General features: G+C 35.6%; 2 protein-coding genes across 10 annotated transcripts; both read left to right on the top strand.

The window, feature by feature from the left end:
- The first annotated feature begins 1,522 nt into the window (after positions 1-1,522).
- LOC109189207 (protein DEFECTIVE IN MERISTEM SILENCING 3-like) lies at positions 1,523-5,692 on the top strand. Of its 7 annotated transcripts, none has more exons than XM_019340006.1 (8): positions 1,523-1,681; positions 1,996-2,127; positions 2,464-2,581; positions 2,962-3,199; positions 3,534-3,725; positions 3,830-4,150; positions 4,334-4,556; positions 5,347-5,692. In XM_019340006.1, exons 1-8 carry the CDS (start codon positions 1,655-1,657, stop codon positions 5,527-5,529), a joined length of 1,434 nt encoding a protein of 477 aa, XP_019195551.1. In that variant the 5' UTR covers positions 1,523-1,654; the 3' UTR covers positions 5,530-5,692. The 7 variants fall into 7 exon arrangements, with proteins under 7 accessions (XP_019195551.1, XP_019195556.1, XP_019195554.1 ...); XM_019340011.1 differs by having other exon boundaries at positions 1,523-1,787; positions 2,971-3,199; XM_019340009.1 differs by having other exon boundaries at positions 1,523-1,787.
- Positions 5,693-11,464: 5,772 nt separating this feature from the next.
- LOC109189206 (lysine-specific demethylase JMJ25-like) lies at positions 11,465-18,037 on the top strand. 3 transcript variants are annotated; one of them, XM_019340003.1, is made up of 15 exons: positions 11,465-12,604; positions 12,635-13,543; positions 13,706-13,839; positions 13,962-14,061; positions 14,141-14,273; positions 14,368-14,431; positions 14,552-15,299; positions 15,676-16,005; positions 16,100-16,567; positions 16,651-16,723; positions 16,819-16,904; positions 17,013-17,132; positions 17,246-17,316; positions 17,704-17,779; positions 17,837-18,037. In XM_019340003.1, the coding sequence occupies exons 1-14, from the start codon at positions 12,053-12,055 to the stop codon at positions 17,762-17,764; spliced, it is 3,849 nt and encodes a 1,282-aa protein (XP_019195548.1). In that variant the 5' UTR covers positions 11,465-12,052; the 3' UTR covers positions 17,765-17,779; positions 17,837-18,037. The 3 variants fall into 3 exon arrangements, with proteins under 3 accessions (XP_019195548.1, XP_019195549.1, XP_019195547.1); XM_019340004.1 differs by having other exon boundaries at positions 13,712-13,839; positions 17,704-18,037; XM_019340002.1 differs by having other exon boundaries at positions 17,704-18,037.
- Positions 18,038-18,321: the final 284 nt, after the last annotated feature.

The following is an 18,321-nucleotide window of genomic DNA, read 5'->3' as shown; positions in this document are numbered from 1 at the left end:
GCCTTAGGTCCACGGGCCTCTAAAATCGAAACTCGCCTCTACTTATATAGGGGACAGGCCGAACAAAGCTCATTTTGACGACAACAATCCCTTTTTCTCCTTTCTCTTACATCAGCGCAGCCGACAATCCCCTTTTCACTTTTCCCCCCTTCTCGCGGAGCAGCCAACAACCTTACGATCCCCCTTTCTCCTTTTCCCCCTTTCCCCGCACAAGCACTCCAGCGAACCTTCCATCTCGAGCAATTCCAAAATTCAACGCGAACTCTCCAAAATCTTCGGTAGAATCTTGTCAAATCCCAAAATTATTTATCTAAACCTATTTTTATTTATTTTTATGAATGTTATCTCATTTCTCTTTGTTTTGAAAATTTGATAGTTGCTTCTTGTCTATCGATCTATTTGATTTGTATATTAAATTCATAAAACGTCAAAGAAAAAGAAGTTAGAACCTTATTTGAAGTTTTAACTGCTAGACTTCATTTGAGGTTATTCAATTAGAACCTCATTTGGGTTCGATTAGAACCTTCGTTTTGATTTTCATTAGAACATGAATTTAAGGTTCTGTAATTAAAACCTCAATTCTATTATAACCTAAGTTTGAGGTTTTATTTAAGTTTTGCAATCATAACTTCATTTGAGGTGTGATTTAGTCATCAGAGATGAAGTTTCATTTGTCATGGGTGAGATAAGCTCCATTGAAGATGAAGTTTCATCTTTGACTTTTTTAAAAAATCATCTAAGTTTGTTTAAATGGAAAAAAAATAAAATAAAATTGTTAGCAATGAAGAATGAAGTACTTACATGGATAATTAATTTGTTAAAAATACATATAAAAATTATAGAAAGAAAAAAAAAACTTGCAGTAGGTTACGTGTGATTACCCTGGGGAAACATGTCATTTGAGTGCAATTATACGATTTTAGCTTTGTTCAAGAGGTTAATTGTTATCTTTTAAGGAATATATTTCTTTTTCTCTCTCTTATAATCTTTTTCCTTATGATGTGCCTTTCATTCTGTGAGTGCATATAAATTGACCAATCCATATTAATTCAAAAAGGAATTTAGTCGTCTAATAAGATAATGTCACGTTAAAATGTGAAAATTGAAGAAAAATATAAAAGGGGATATATATGAGTAGTGCATAGCATTACTCCTTTGTGTATAAATTTCTTTTTAAGTGATGAAAGAAATTCACAATCACTACTACTTGAGTGTTTATATTGAGAAAAAATTTATATTGTGACTCTAACTATTAAATAAGCACGATGAAATCAATTATCATAAGTTATTCATAGTTAATTAACTCAAACCAAGTAAGTTAATAATTTTTTTAAAATATTATGATTATTAAATTAACTCTTTAACTAACTTTTCAATATAGATGATTAGTTGGATCATGGATGGTTTATTTGGATTAATTTTCTTTATAAAAATAAAGTAAAATGAAATGTAAAGCCCAAACTCCCCAAATATTTTATTTTACTCTAATTTGTACACGCGTCAAATTCTGGTCTCCTTAAAGACTCCGCACTGGGCCGGTCCGCCCGATTCATGAGAAGCACAAAGCCCTACAATTGGGTTTCCGTGTCAGGCGAGTGGGTACACGTGCTGGTACTCTCACTCTCACTCTCACTCTCCGACTCTGTTTCGGACGATGATCGGCGGCGAGAAACTCCACCAGGTCTAACAATTATCCGCCGTTGCTCTCCTTTGCTAAAGCACAGTGTTCTTTCTCCCTCACAGTGTCTCGAGAAACGATCACCGGCGTTGCAAATGTAGTCATGCATGTATGTATGTTGATGGAAATCGTATGTGAATTCTGTTTTAGAATTGTTTGTTTAGTGCTTCGAGCAGTGAAAATGTGCATACAATTGTCGGTGTTTTTGATTTCAATGTAGTGGTGTATACAATATGATTATGCATTGCCTTTTAGGAGATGTTTCCTCAAATATAAATTATAATGTAGACATTTACAATTTGTTCTTGTATTTCCAGTTTTCAAGCAACAGAAAGGCATTAGCTGCTGAAAATTCATCAATGATGAACCCATCTCAGAACAATTCATTTCCGCATGGAGGGCTAGGAGTGCAAAATGGACCTGAAGTTTTAGCTGCCCACAATGCCCAGGTTGTAAGTATAAGCATTTGTAGACTCCTTATATGAATTATTCATTATTGACTTAAATGAGCTAAATCTGTTGTACAATCCATGATCCATAATACACAATGTTTGCCAGACACCTTGAAAGTTGATTATCCAATCCATTACCCCAATAATATGATTAAATGAACTTTATCAGTTGGCACATAATATCTTTGTGGTATAATGTGTGTTCCTAGTTGTAGTATTGATGATAACTACATATTGAAGATATTGGTTGTTGTTACTTGAGCTTGCCTTGCTTATCTTAGTATTTAGTGAAGATCAATTAATTACACTAACAGTAAGTGGAATTTAGTACAGCAGGAAAAGCAGGATGCTTTAAAGGAGTCGGGTATGCAAGTGAAACATTATGCAGATAATGTCAAGTTCTTAAAATCACATATAAACATGCTGGATGATTCAGTTGTAGATCTTCAAGGTAACCCGTCTTTAGTCATTTAATATGTATGTAGTGTGACTTTTCTGCTTCCTTGTTTCAGTAGATGCCTTTTGCTCTATGAAGTTACACTTTGTCACCTAAAAAAAACATGAGCAGTAATTGTATATTAAAGGAATTTTTTTCTTAAAATTCTATGCGTTTTAACTTTTCCAATCAACTTCTTGAGAGTACTTATGGAGAGGCTGCTTAATTCTATAGTCTATTCACTGTGGATGTAATTTTCTGTCTATAGATGTCCTAGTGACAAACTATAGTTTTTATACAACTCTCTGCTGTCTTTTTGTATAGTGTGTGTGCCTTGCTGCTTTACTTTCTTTTTTCATCTCCAAATGTGTTTTTGAAACAATACCTGATCCCAGTTGCATTAGGAAAATACCATTCAGCAAGTGTACCTACTATGGTAACCAATGACCTTTCTCATCCACGTTGCCTGGCGAGGATGTTTGAACATATATTAAGGCATGAGAAATCTGCTGCCGGCATTTTGTGCCAGCTGAAAGCCCTCGAGGCAACTCAGGCTTATAATCACCCACTATCAGCTGATGTGGTTGGTATTGTAGCTACACTGGGAACTGTTGACGATGACAACCTCAGCAGGTAAAGTTTAACTTTGCAATTTAGTATTCGATTTTTTTCAGCCTAGTTATTAGTTTATTACATTTAACTATTGTCTACTACATCTAGAGAGTCATTGTGACTAATTTTTCTTAATCTGATCTTGTGGAGATGGATATCAAATGAAGTATAGCTGTTTGGTAGTCAAGCTGAGATTAAAGAACTTTAATATTCATCTAAACTGATAAAACTTAAAACTCAATTATGCATTTATGCCAGAAACATGTTAGTTAAAGAACAAAGACATATAGTGATAGAATTCTAGTTGTTCTGCATTTTTTTTTCTAACATTTCGCTCCTTTAATCTCTAATTTAGGATTCTCTCTGATTACCTGGGGTCAGAGACCATGTTAGCAGTTGTTTGCAAGACCTATGATGGTGTTAGAGCACTGGAAACATACAACCATGATGGCTTCATAAATAAAAGTTCTGGTCTTCATGGTCTTGGAACATCTACTGGGATGTCTCTGGATGGAAGGTTTCTTGCCATCTGCCTTGAGAGCCTAAGGTTCGGAATCTATGTGATGCCTATGTGTGCAAGTTTGGTGCATTTTATTAATTGATATTTTCAATATGTTTCCTTACCTTTGCTTCCTTATTTTTGTCTTTTAGTCCATTTGCAGGCAATTTCATAGCTGATGACCCTGAAAAGAGGCTTGATCTTCAAAAGCCAAGATTACCTAATGGGCAAACACCACCTGGTTTTCTTGGGTTTGCTGTAAATATGATTAATGTTGATAGCAATAATGTGTACTGTGTTACAAGCAGTGATTGTGGCCTAAGAGAGACTCTCTTCTATGCACTCTTTTCAAGCTTGCAAGTGTACAAAACAAGGGCAGAGATGCTACGGGCTCTGCCTTGTATAAACAATGGAGCCGTTTCTTTAGATGGTGGAATGATAAAACGCAATGGCATCTACTCCCTGGGCAATAGGTAAAATTAACTCAAGTGATTCATTGTATCGTTGCAAAGATCCTCACAGCATAAAATTAACTCTATGTTTTCATCTTTCAATAATTTTTTTGCACATTGCCCATATATAAAATTTGCTCGTCAAGTTTATCTTGTAACTGACATGTATTTTTTCTGTTCATGTCATATGGAATCTGGATGAAGGGAAGTAGATGTGGAATTTCCAAAAACCATGGGAACTTTGATGCTGCCTGAGAGCTATGTTGACATTGAAAACAGATTAAAAGAGATGAGATGGAAGAAAGAAAGAGCCTTGGAAGACCTGCACAGAGAACAAGCATTGTTGGACTGTGCCAGGAAGAACTTTGAAGTAAATAGGCAAAAATTTCTCAAAACCCTTGTGGCGTGCTCATCCTACACAAATCTGGTAATGTGACTAACATATGCACTTCACTGATATTTATTTTGATAGCTATGCTCAATTTCCCTAAATAAAAATGAAATAATAATAATAATAATAAAGAAAAGAGCATTACGCCATTACCAGTAGCTTGCTACAAATCATCGCGTGATTCAGTTTTTTCTGGTTAATGTCAATGCTGATAGTGAAACTACATCAACTTCAGTCTTAACATAATCATAAACCCCCTTCTCATTTTAATTCGAGTTTTGGACTTCGGCCTTGTAATTCTCAACTTATTGAAGTTCTACCTCCTATTAGTTAGAGGCTCAGACCTTTTCATATCTTTTGGATATCCAGATGCAGCCCTAGTTTTAGTTCCGGAGAGAGCAGCGAGGATGATTTCAGTTCTTGCAGAGGGTGGGAGTTCAACATATATGCATCTTGCAACTTCATCTTCTGTTTATCTTAGGAGTTAGGATCCTCATTTTCTTTGCCCAGAATGTGTGTATTGATCTACTTGGAGGACCTTTGAACACCATGTTATCCAACTTCTTTTTAGTTCCTGTACTGACTAATGCATCAATGATAGTGTGTTTTAGGCTAATACTTGCTGTCATTTTTATGCATAAAATGTGTGATTACAGCCTTACATCTCCAAGTCAGTTGTCTCACATTTAGAGGTGCCTATAATTACGGGTTTCTCTCGTTACAAAAAATAAATAAATGGACTGACTTATAAGTATACTCTTCCACACTTTATTTATATGCTTATTTATTTATTTATTTTTATCTGATTCAAAATCTAAAATTACAGAAGTTTTGGAAGTTACGTAAAATGAGTGTGAAAGATTATGAAATACTTAAGAAGGAGTCGGAAGTGAAGGCAAAAGAATATAAAATCCTTGTGAAGGAGACTTCGACAATGACGGAGGAGCAGCTTAATGTTCATCTCTTTGTATGTGAAAAGATTAAGAAGTATTGGGCAATGAAGAAGTAAATGACGGATTTTCATTTCTTTCAACTTGCAATGTCTTTATACTTTGTATTTCATTTACTTCAACTTATAGTGTTTTCAAATTAATTTCGAATGTTAATTAAATTATTTAGTCCTTGGAATTATAACAATTTGAATTTCTTGATTTTATATATATATATATATATATATATATATATATATATATATATATTGACCATTGTAGTTATATTTTTTTTAATACTCTAACCTTGAACTTGAAACCTGCTTTAGGAAGATAACAATGATGTCATTATATCATAAGGTACTTGGCAACATTGTTGTATTCATTATTAATTATTATAATAATTTAAATATAATAAAAAATAAATTTATGTGGAATATGTAGAGCATATAGATATTCACATACAATGGTGAGCGAGTGTATTGGAGATGGATTGAATATTGATCATTGAGATGAAAAATACTATGTAGACTTGTATTCTCTATTCCTAATTTTTACTATTATATTCAAAATTTTGATGTAAACATTTTTATTAAGACTTATATAAGAAAAATATGTTATCAATATCTGTTACATGAAAGAGTAAAAGAGATAGAAGTAAGAATTGGAAGTAAATATATAACTGGATGGAAGAAGTAGATCCACAAATATCCCTTCACATTGTTGTATTTGTGGATACTATTACTATTGTAGTCACAAAATCAAGTTTTTGGATATTTTTGGGCTGGCTAGACTGTAGAAGCCATTTCCGAGAAATGGGCTCTCTTCTTTTTTACTTGAATTGGAGAATTTGGCATCACTAGTTACTAGACTTTTGTGAAAAGTAAATAAATGGGCATGTGACTTTTTCTAGACACAGATACTTAGAGCATCTACATCAGAAGAAAAATGGAGGGAAGAAATTTATTATTTTTAAGGCTAAAATGCTTTGGTGGTAAAGAGAGAAGGGATGGGGAGCATCTACAAAGGTTGGGATATTACTCTGCCTAAGAAAAAGGAATTATTGATGAAGACAGAGAACTAATAGAGAAAAGAAATTACTCTGACATGCTTATTTTTTTTTTATTTTTTTTTTAAAAAAATCAGTTTTGATTTTTTTCCTCCCCTCCCACATTATTCTCTTTCCTACTCACTCTTCCCTAGGGATGGCAATGGGTCGGGTGTGGGTCGGGGAGGGCTACATCCATCACCCGACCCACCTTATATTTTATCCACCCACCCCCACCTCCAACCCGCATCGGGTGGACTTTTTTAGAACCCACCCCCACCCCCACCGGGTGCGGGTGTCCACTACAGGTACCCACCACTTATCATCTTATTATATATGTTTTTCAAAATAATATTTAAATTATTTACACATAATAAAAAAATAAAATCCATTAGTGATACTAAAACATAAATAATGGAAATATTTAAATATAATAAATAAATTGTTAATTTTTAAAAATAAACTTAGTAGTTTTGATGTAAAAAATAGTAAAAAGATATACGAAGTTATATAAACTATTATAAATAACTACATACTAGCACTACCAGGACTATGTGGTCTAATGGTATCCAGGTTGGACTTCTATTTGGAAGGTTGTGAGTTCAAGCCTCAAAAAAAAAAAACTACATATTATAGGGCCAGTAACTACATACTACAATGTATGTATATACACACACATGGTGGGTCGGGTGTAAAAAAACTACATATTAACAGATACTACAATGTATAATAGGGCCAGTAACATTCAAAAAAAAAACTACATACTAGCACTTATTTTACTTATATATATATATATATATATATATATATATACACACACATGGTGGGTCGGGTGGGGTTCTAGGCGGGTCTTGTACATAGAACCCGACCCACCGCGGGTTTTCTTTTTTAAGATCCACCACCCACCATCACCCAAAAAAAACCGATCCATGCGGGGTGGATTCGGGTGGATATCCACGGGTCACATTGAAATTGTCATCCCTACTCTTCCCTAATATCCCCCACTGATAAGAGCAACCACACCAATGCATAATGTGAAAATAATGTCAGAAATCAATGCCATGTGGAAGAGAGAGAAGCAAGAAAGAGAAAAATGGGGTGCTTCTGCAAATGTGGGGAGAATTCATAAATGTGGGGTCCACCATTAATTTTAACCATTCGTGACAGCCTGCACTGCACGCAGGCGCGCCTGACAGTAATTAAAATATTATTTTTTTTCATTTAATTTTTCTTTTTCCTTTTTTCTTTCTCCTCCCATTTTCTCTATCCTAATCACTCTTACATTATCCCCCATTCTCCCCAACTGATGCAGATGTTCTAAGGATGCTCTTAGAGCATCTATGTCAATGCATTTTGAGTAAGTTTTGAGGAGGCCAAATTTAGGTGAAGGAGAAAAAGAGGAGAGAGAATATTTGGGGGCATCATGTAGGCATTTGGTTTTTTATGGGTCCCGCGGCACAGAGAAAATGGAGAAGAGAACACATTATCGCGCATGGCACGCGCCGACTTGTGCATTCTCTGTTTGTTTGCTTCTTCTTCTTTTTCTTTCTTTCTTTCGCGTCATACCAATTTTTTCTCCTCTTTTTCCTTCTCTTTCCTTCTTCTTTCTCCTAATTGACATCTCAAAACCCAAAAAAAACTACTCCTAGTAAGGTTGGCTTTTAGTGCCTTTAGTTTTGTTTTAAATATTTCTAATCTTTTATTTATTTGCTTTATGGGGCAGCATTCCTCATGCCCCCGGCGCCCCCTTCATGGCTCTCAATTGTCGAGGTTTCTTTCCATGAATCTCGTATATTTATTACTTGAGTTAATATAATTTACCTTTATTTAAAAATTAACAAGGCATTTGGTTGAGAGGAGGGAATTAAAGAGAAAATGAGTTGTAATTCGTTAAAAAAAAAGAATAAAATAAGAATAAAGTAGAAATCAAATTATATTGTTTGGTATGAAGAAATATAATTATTGGGAATGTGAAGGGAAAAAATGATATAAAAATATTAAAATATCATTGTGTAATAATAACAGCAACAACAAGAATCAAAGGCAATTGTTTCTAAAAACAAAAAAAAAAAAAAAAAAAAAAAACAAAACAAAACAAAAAAACAAAAAACAAAAAACAAAAACAATCAAAGGCAATTTAGTTATTTTCATGTTTTCCCCTCTCCAAACTGCCACCGAATTGAAATTCCTATAGGATGTGTATGAATTTCAATTCAATAAAATGAAGGAATTATAATTCACTCCAATCAAACAATGTAATTTTGATGGGTGTTAAATTACATTAAAAATAATTTCAATTACACCCATGACCTAACAAAACACCCCATAAATGTGTACTTGCAACCCTTTACCTCTTTCTAAATATAGAAGTTTGATAATTTATTTATTTTTTTTTTAAACACGTTGAGTATTACCTATTTAAAATTCACAAACTCAACAGTTAATATATTGGTCAATCTGAGATTAAATTGACAGTCGAGAAACAAATTTGGGCAACCATTTCTATATATGTATACCCTTATAGGTCATTTTGTATGGTAACCGCTAATTTAAACAGCTAATTTTATTAAACGTCTTTTTACAAGTCACTAATACAATTCGTTAGTCAAACCCGCTAACGCAATCCGCTAACCACTAATTGTCAAACAGAACTGTTTATTCTTATGCATGGTTGATTCATTCCTACTACTTATCCCTATTTATTGTTTCACTTTAAATGGTTATTACTATTATGCCGCAGTTTTCCTTTTAAACTCTTCCTACATTCTTATTGGTTTACTATCTTTTATTTTAAAGATGATTTTACCATAGACCTATAAATGTAGAAAATATCTTCACCAAAAAAAAAAAAATGTAGAAAATATATTCATACGGACAAGATATGATAATTAGGTCAGTTATGGACAAGTAAACAACAGAACAACCTATGATGATTTTTTGAGCAAATTATACCATGATCCACCTTGCATTGCGAATCATTATTTAAATAACATTCAGATTATGTGTTTGCAATTAACCTATTATGTATATACAATTAACATATTATGAAGAAACAGAATATGTTAACTGCATGCACATAATATGCAGTTAACAAATTATTTGCTTGTAGTTAACATGTGCCTTTATTTTTTTACATACATATAATTTATTAATAAAAGACATTAGACATATAATATGTTAACTACAACACAAATTTTGAACCAGAGTTCACAATGTACGATGGACTCTGGTTAATCAATCCTTATACTATGGACCGGGGGTTCACAATGCACTGTGGCCCCTGGTGCATGTGTATGTATGTGTTTTATGTTGTGAGTTTTTGTGTTTTGTATTATGAAATTATGTACCTGAAATAAATAGTAATTGTGTCTTATGATATGAATCTATGTGTCTTGCGTTGTGAAAATTTTGTCTATGAACACAAATTATGTATCTAAATCAGATTTTAAAAAAATAAGTAAATATATAAGCATGGTTGCAGTAGCCGCTGGGCGCTAGTCGGGCGCTTGGGCAGCGCCTAGCGCCTAGGCGGGCGCCAAAGAAATAGTGGGAGACTTGCAGTCTGACAATTTTAATGAGGTTGTTTTCAACATTCAATCGAATAAATGAAATAATGATAACTCATAAGTCATAACATCAAAATAATATTAAAAAATAAAAATACTCAAATATGAAATACTCAAATACTTCAATCATCCAAAGATTCAAAGTATCAAACTAGTCTACGGACGGCTGGACCAGACGACATCGGAGGGTCAAAATCAAAAGAAATCGACTGACTCGACTGAGTTGGCCGCCTAGGCCAATTTTGACCGATTTCGCCGCCTAGGCGCCCAGTCAAGTTTTGGACGCCTAATAGTGAAAGCGGACCGGCCTAGGGGCGTCTAGCGGCAAACACATAATCTGAATGTCATTTAAGTAATGATTCGCAATGCGAGATGGATCATAGTATAATTTGCCCTAAATTAATTTCCCGCGGGGACGAAGATGAAGAATATTTTTAATTTCCCGCCAGAGACGGGAACGAGGATGAGGTCGCGGGATGGTGACGAGGTATTCCCCGCACCCCGCCCCGTTGTCATCTTTACTTCGAATAAATATATATTGTGAAATTTACTCCTTTAACTATTTATTAGTTTTCATATATGGTAAAGTAATAATATCAATAAAATTTGTTAAAGATCATTTAAAATATTACCTCAATAATATGGAAATTCTATAATGTGAAAAAAAAAAAATCATATTTACCATGGTATAAAAATTCAAAAAAATATTTATTATAAAAATTCAATCATATTTATTAAATATTTATTGTTTGATTTTCAGAATGTTATGGCATGTTTGGTTTCATGAAAATAATTTCTTGGAATTTTTGTTTCAAATTCGATGAAAAACAAATTTTACTTATTTTAGATCAAAAGGAGGGTGATCTTGCGAAAGACAAATTTTACTTATTTTGTTAATGGAGAATTTATTTCAGTGAAAAATAAATTTATATAAATTGAAAAATTTAAATTCTTTACTCTAATTTGGTACAGAGTATTTTATTTTTTCATACTTTTTTTTTAAAGCTAGGATATAAATTCTTTTATATATATATACCCTTAATAATTTTTAGTAGGTAATTTCTAATTAATAATATAGAAATTTATGTCAATTAATATGCAGTGTGGTGAAATATTATGTTGCCATTCTAAATGAATAGTCATATGACTCATATGAATAAACTTTGATTTGATGGTGGGAGCATTAAAAATAAAAAAGTAAATAGAGATTTATATTTAGGTAATTTTAATCTTAAATCCAATTCCTTTCAAATTAAGGAGTATTGTATAGGAAGCAAACGCGGTGTTAGTATTAATTGCATGATAATATAATCGCAAACGAGCTTGTTTATATAAGGGATTCGTTCGTTTTCAAAAAAAATATTAAGGGATTCGTTTTCAATTTGTAATCATATTCATACCTCGGGTTTACCATTACAGATTCCTCGAATCCCGGGAAACATTCACACCAACGAAAACCTGAATTGTTTTTTCGTAAATGCCGGTTGAATTTTCGGCGATCAGGAGGGCGGATGCTCTGACAGTCTGACTAATACAGTGTTAATTCCTTCCTGTAATCATAATCTTTTCGCTAGCGACAACGTTGGTAAACGCAAGTGAAGCTCATAAGTCGCTGGGCCCAGCTTCTTGTCTCTCATGCCACCGTCTAGGTAAGCTAAAACCCGCGCGTAAAAACGCCTGAAACAGATGACCCAACGGCCCCCCGTTTTGTTCTTGCCCAATTCTGGTTAAAAAATCTGGTGTCTTTTACTGTTGGGGATTGGGTTTTATTTCAGACTTTAGCTTTATAACGATTGGGGTTCTGGGGAATTTCGGGGGTGTGGGTTTATGGGCATTGTTGGTGTAACTCAATTTTCATTCAAAAATTTCGTGTCTTTAGCTATTATTTTTGGTTCTCAGAATTGGGTATTGGGAAAGATTGGACCTTGTGTGATTGTTAGGGTCATGTGGTTTATAGGCATTGTGTAGGGGTTTTTGGGTGATTGAATCATGCAGCTCGGTGAAGAAGGCGGTGGTTGTGGCGGTGGCGCTGGCGGTGATGTTGAGAAGCAGAGGTGCAAAAGGGCTAATTCAACAATAGGGTGGAGGTGCAAAGATAACGCCTTGGACGGTGGTGTTTACTGTGAAAAACACTTGATATGGCATCGCAAAGTAGCTGCCAAATGGAGGATGTCCAGGAATCGTAATTCCACTTCCGGCGCGGCGGTTTCCGGTGGTCGGAGTTCTAGTACGGCGTCTCACGGTGACGGCTCCGAAACGGAAGTTAGGCATCCGCAGAAACGGAAGCATGACGGAGTTTTGGGTTCTGAGAATTTGAATGTGGGAGTTAAGAAGAGGAATTTGGGTAATCTTGAAGGGATTGCCCTTAACCACCAAGGAGGGCTGGAGGAGGGTTTGGAGGACAATAAGAAAAATGCTGTCATTGACGAAACCGGGGAAATTTTAGTGCAATTTGTTGATGATTTTTGTGGTAATGGAATTGGAGGTGTAAAAATGGATGAGGGTGAAAGGGTTCATCTTGAAGCTAGTTCCAATGGAGGGGTTACAATTCAATCTGTTACTGGAAGTGTGGTTATTGAAACGAAGGACGAGGATCAATTGAATGTTCTTGTTGTTGAAGGTCATGACAAGTCATTTGTGAGTCAATCTACTGATACTTTATGCAGGAAGAGGAGGGGCAGACCGAAAGGTTCAAAGAATAAGAAGAAACAAGATGTAGGTGATGTAAGCAGAGATGTGATAAAAAGAGGGAGGGGCAGACCTAAGGGTTCAAAGAATAAGAAGAAAACCATTGTAGGTGATGAATCTGGGAAGTTGCTCTTGTTGGACAGCCAATATGGTGGTAATGAAGGTGGTGGTATGACTGTTGAAAAGAAGAACGAATATGAATCAGTGGCTGTTATTGTAACTGGAGAGGATGGGGGAGCCCTTAATGAAGTTGCTAATGGTAATGGAGATGGGATAATCGATGAGAAGGATGACCATGATTGGCCCAATGATCTAAGTAGCAAGAAAGTTTTTGCCAATCCAGGAAAGAAAATCGAGCAAGAGAACATGGCAATTGATAATGCAAAAGACGGGGGAACTAAATGTGATGTTGGGGATGAGGCTATAAAGTGGAAGAATGGAAATGAGTGGCCAAAGATCAAGAAACGTGGTCGTGGGCGACCCAAGGGTTCAAAAGGTAAGAAAACTCTGGCAGCTGAGATTGGTTGGAGAAAAATCGTAAATGAAAACCTCAGGCAGAAGAAAGGCCGGGGCAGGCCCAAGGGCTCCAAGAAGCGACTCCAACTGATTGCTACTAGTGAAGGCACCAATGTAGACTCTGGACTGTCCTTAGCTGAACCAGGCTGTGTTCATGAATTGGATCAAACAGACCCAACAACCTCTGCCATTGTGTTTGGAACATCTGCTTACAGTATGGAGGACAACCTTGGTGAGAACAAACAAAGAAATAACCGGACTTCACCCAGAATATCCGTGAGAATTAATTTTTCCTTCCTAGTTCTTGCAAGCTCTTTACTTTACCCTTTTTTTCATATAGTTTTTCTGTTTACTGTTTATTTTCATGTAAGATTGGTCTTGTCCTTTTTTTTATTTGATTATTTGACGTAATTCTTTTGCTAAAAAACGGAAAAACAGTTGCAGGATGCTATCAGTTGGAAGGATTATGGGGGTCTAATGTGCCATCAATGCTTGAAAAACAATAAAGTTGACATCATCATCTGCACAAAATGCAAAAAGAAACGCTACTGCTTTGAATGCATTGCAAAGTGGTGAGGAATTGCTATCTTCTTGTTGTGCCTTGTAGGAAAACAAAATGCTATTACCATTCCCCGTTGAACTGTACTTTTTGATTTACTATCTCCAAATATGAAGTTTGGCAACAATTGAATAGGTACCCAGAGAGAACAAACCAAGAAATCGAGAATTCCTGCCCGTTTTGTTGTGGCAATTGCAATTGCACAACTTGCCTTCAAGGGGATATACGAGCACAGGTCTCTACCCCCACTTTTGCCTTTTAATTACATTATCTTTAGTTTACGGGCGATATATAAAGTAACTTCATTTTTGTAGGCTCGCAAAGAGGAAGTTGATAAAGAAGTGCATTTGCAAAGGTCTCGGTATTTGCTGTTAAATATTCTGCCACTTCTCAGGCATATTCAAGAAGAGCAAAGGGCTGAGCTAGATGTTGAAGCCAGAATACGTGGTACAGGAAGTTGAAAGACTAAGAACAATGTGACCTTTGACTCTAAAATATGATTTGAAACATTTATGATGTCTTTGTCCTCTGATGTTTTCAGGTGTCCAATTGACAGAGGAAGATATAACAAAGTCCATAGTTGATGAGGATGACCGAGTTTACTGGTATGTGCAAAATTTACAATTAAAGACAAAAACTTCATCTAAAAAATGTATTTTTAGGGATTGTCTGCCTTCTACTAATTCACATAAGTCGGTAATGGGACATGAATCTTTATTTTACAGTGACAACTGCAATACGTCCATTGTCAATTTCCACAGAAACTGCCCAAATCCCGATTGTGCTTATGATATTTGTCTCAATTGCTGCCGGGAACTAAGATGTGGGTTTCCACCGGGACTTACTGAAGCTCAATCGAAGTCTGTTGAAAGACCAAATGATCATAATGCGGTTCTAAATAAAAAGACATCTTCAGATGTTGGGGAAAGGCCCGATGCTCTCTCGGGGAAACATGACACGTCTTCCCGATTTTGCCCTTGGAAAGCAAAAGCCGACGGTGGCATACCTTGTCCTCCTAAGGAGTGTGGCGGTTGTGGTTCTTCCATGCTAGCACTACGGTGCATATTTGAACCTAATTGGGTGAATGAACTAATCAAAGGTGCGGAGGAACTTACTTCCAATTGTCAGTTACCCGAAATTGATTTCTCGCAACCTTGTCCAATGTGCCTTACCGTCACTTCCGTGGGAAAGGGCGATAATAAGCATAATGTAAGGCGAGCAGCTTTTAGGGAGAACGGGCAGGATAATTTGCTGTATTGTCCTAACGCTATTGACTTGCCGGACCAAGAGTTTATGCATTTTCAAAGGCATTGGAGAAGAGGTGAACCCGTTATTGTGAGAAACGCGCAAGCCACGGCCTCTGGCCTCAGCTGGGAGCCAATGGTAATGTGGCGAGCTTTCAGAAACGCAACGAAAAAGTTGAGTGAAGAGAGTTTCTCCGTAAAGGCAATTGACTGCTTAGATTGGTGTCAGGTATGTGCTCGATTTGTATTCATGAAAAAAGATCAATTTCAGTTTTGAATATTAGGTAGTGGCTTTATATATAAAGTGTTGAATTTGGAAGATGGAATGGCCTGGCGGGTGGAGGAAAATGTATATAAGACTGATATATTAGTATTATTTTGTGTTTCTAACAAAGAAACATAGTACATATATATATATATATATATATATATATATATATATATATATATATATTCAAACACATAACTGTAAGTAACTACCCATAACTAACACTTATTCATAAACAGACACAACCCTATAGATAAACCTAACTCTTTATTTTTCAACATAAAGGAACAGTACTTTTAGTTTTGAGTCGGGCTAAAAATTCCGTTGTGTGATGCAGGTCGAGATAAATATTCACCAGTTCTTCAGGGGATACTTAGAAGGACGCAAGCATCGTAACGGGTGGCCAGAAATGTTAAAGTTGAAGGATTGGCCGCCAACTAATTTATTCGAAGAATGTTTGCCAAGACACGATGCTGAATTCATTTCCATGCTTCCCTTCCGGGATTACACCAACCCTAGATCGGGTTCTCTGAATCTCGCTACTAAGCTTCCCGATGGATCCTTGAAGCCGGATTTGGGTCCTAAAACTTACATCGCTTATGGATCAGAAGAAGAACTTGGACGAGGCGATTCTGTGTCTAAGCTGCACTGTGACATCTCCGATGCGGTAATCTGAAATCTGTTGGTTTATGATATATTGTTTTATCTCAACTTACGTGAACTGCTTCCTTAGTTTCTCAATTATGGCGGTTTTTGTTCAGGTCAATATACTGACACACACTACTAAAGTAGACTTCACTTCACGGCAAAGAAGAAGAATTGAGAAATTAAGGAAGCAGTTCGAAATCGAAGATTTGAAAGAGCTTTATGGCAGTGAAAATCAAAAGCATATGGAGTCCGAAACATCTGACATCAAATATAGTGGCGGGGGAAAATTTGATGATAAAAATTCTTGCTCGTTAGAAAATGGAAACAGCGAGAAGGAAGTTGAAGACCTAGAGCGGCTTCCCGGGATACATTCTGATTCTGGTACCGATTGCTCAGCTCTTCCAGAACCAGACATCACATTAACCGAACATCTTCTTGAAAGCAGTCAAGGTTGTCTGGATGTTGTACAAGGTGGTGCTTTATGGGACATCTTTCGTCGAGAGGATGTGCCTAAGTTAACAGAATATTTGCAGAAGCATTGGAAGGAATTTCGCCATATTAACAACGTTCCTGTGAATTCTGTATGTAATTGTTGAGATTACTGTCAGTTATGTAGCAGTTAATTGATTTTGAAACTTTAACCTGACCCGTTTGTTTGCTTTAGGTCGCTCATCCTATTCACGACCAGACATTTTATCTGAACGAGAAGCACAAGAAACAGCTGAAGGATGAATTCGGTAAGATACATATTCCCGTCTTCTTTGTCAGTTAGTTCGAGTCTTTTAGAAGTATATATGCACTAACTAGCTCGGGAATTTTTTTTCCTTTGTAGATGTTGAGCCTTGGACATTTGAACAATACTTGGGCGAGGCGGTCTTCATTCCTGCGGGATGTCCACATCAAGTTCGAAATAGAAAGGTGAAATTGTCAACTGAAATTATAACGTGCGTGTGTGTATATATATTTTCTCTTGAAACCATGTATCCATATTGTTAACAATGTTTATTGAATGTTGATCTTTTTCAGTCCTGCATTAAAGTTGCGGTCGACTTTGTATCCCCCGAAAACGTTCAAGAGTGCATCCGGTTGACCGAGGAGTTTCGCGTTCTTCCCAAATCCCACAGGTCTAAGCAAGATATATTGGAGGTAAATTGATTTGATCTTTATAGCTAGGCAGTTATAAATTTGCACGAAAAGGACTTGATTGCACAATGGATCATGTAGAAAATCGCCATTTGACGTGCCCTTCCTGTTTATAGGTAAAGAAGTTGGCGCTTTATGCCGCTAGCGTTGCTGTTGATGAGGCGAGGAATCTATTGATGGAACTACCGTAAGCTTTCTTTTGCTCGTCTTACGCTAAAATCCTCACAATATCCAATCGAATTCTATCCCCGCAAATGGATTTGATACATACATTGCGCAATTTGCATACACCGAACAATCTTGACTTTAAGCGGTTTTCTAATACAAAACGTCATAGTGTGTTATGACTTAGTCTGTTATTTGTTATTGGCCTAGTCTTGTGGTTTGGGTGAACGAATTACTTTGGTTCATACTCTCACATGGTATCAGAGCCAACTCTCAAGCGAGAATTTTTTCCCGCCGGTTGAAACCTATGTTCCGTATCAACTAAAAGTTTAAGCTAATAGTTAGACTGTACATTTATATTTTATATATTATATGCTCAACTGCCCTCTCCTTCAATCGTGTGTTGCAGGTCAAGAGAAGAAGATGAACATGTTGAAGAAGCTTTGCTTAATCCAAGCTTTTCCTGTTGAGAATATACATTTTTTGTTTACCATTGCTACATAGTATATGCAGTAATTCTCAGAGTTACAGACTTATAGAAGTCTTTCCATTCTGGGAATATTATGTTGTATATCAAAAACATGATTAATTTGTCCCTGAACTCTAGAAGTAGTTATGGTAGTTTTTTTTTTTTCTGGTTACCATTGTTTAATATGGTTATGATATGATGTGAGCCCTTAGTATAAATAGAAAATTGATTGATATTTTTCTTCATTATCTATAATGTTAAAAAAAATTATTTATTTACATTGTCATTCAGATGTGTTTTACAGTGCTATGAAAATGGAATATATTATTTGTACTAAATTTGATGCATGGGTTGCATTTTCAAATCACTAATTGTTGGGAATTAAAAGTATTCTTTATAAAATATTTACTAAGCTGATTGAATTAGTGGGTTTGATTAGTTGATAGCATTAGTTGGTTGTAGAAAAATGTTTGGCAAATTAACTAATAGTTGATTACATACAAAATGATTTTATCAAAAAGTTGATCAGAAAAATGGTTTTGAGCAGCTTTTTGAATT

Source organism: Ipomoea nil, unplaced genomic scaffold (assembly GCF_001879475.1).
Source record: "Ipomoea nil cultivar Tokyo-kokei standard unplaced genomic scaffold, Asagao_1.1 scaffold1509, whole genome shotgun sequence".
In the NCBI taxonomy this organism is placed as follows: Eukaryota; Viridiplantae; Streptophyta; class Magnoliopsida; order Solanales; family Convolvulaceae; genus Ipomoea; species Ipomoea nil.
This window is presented reverse-complemented; position numbering and strand designations above follow the sequence as displayed.

What these genes read in the sequence shown, in the direction of transcription:
- LOC109189207 (XM_019340006.1), top strand. Translation starts at nt 1,655, where the DNA reads ATGATCGGCGGCGAGAAACTCCACCAG. An exon ending in ATCTGCCTTGAGAGCCTAAG is followed by an intron (nt 3,726 to 3,829) that starts GTTCGGAATCTA and finishes TTTGTCTTTTAG; the next exon opens with TCCATTTGCAGGCAATTTCA. An exon ending in GCTCATCCTACACAAATCTG is followed by an intron (nt 4,557 to 5,346) that starts GTAATGTGACTA and finishes CTAAAATTACAG; the next exon opens with AAGTTTTGGAAGTTACGTAA.
- LOC109189206 (XM_019340003.1), top strand. Translation starts at nt 12,053, where the DNA reads ATGCAGCTCGGTGAAGAAGGCGGTGGTTGTGGCGGTGGCGCTGGCGGT. An exon ending in AAGGGGATATACGAGCACAG is followed by an intron (nt 14,062 to 14,140) that starts GTCTCTACCCCC and finishes TCATTTTTGTAG; the next exon opens with GCTCGCAAAGAGGAAGTTGA. An exon ending in ACAACGTTCCTGTGAATTCT is followed by an intron (nt 16,568 to 16,650) that starts GTATGTAATTGT and finishes TGTTTGCTTTAG; the next exon opens with GTCGCTCATCCTATTCACGA.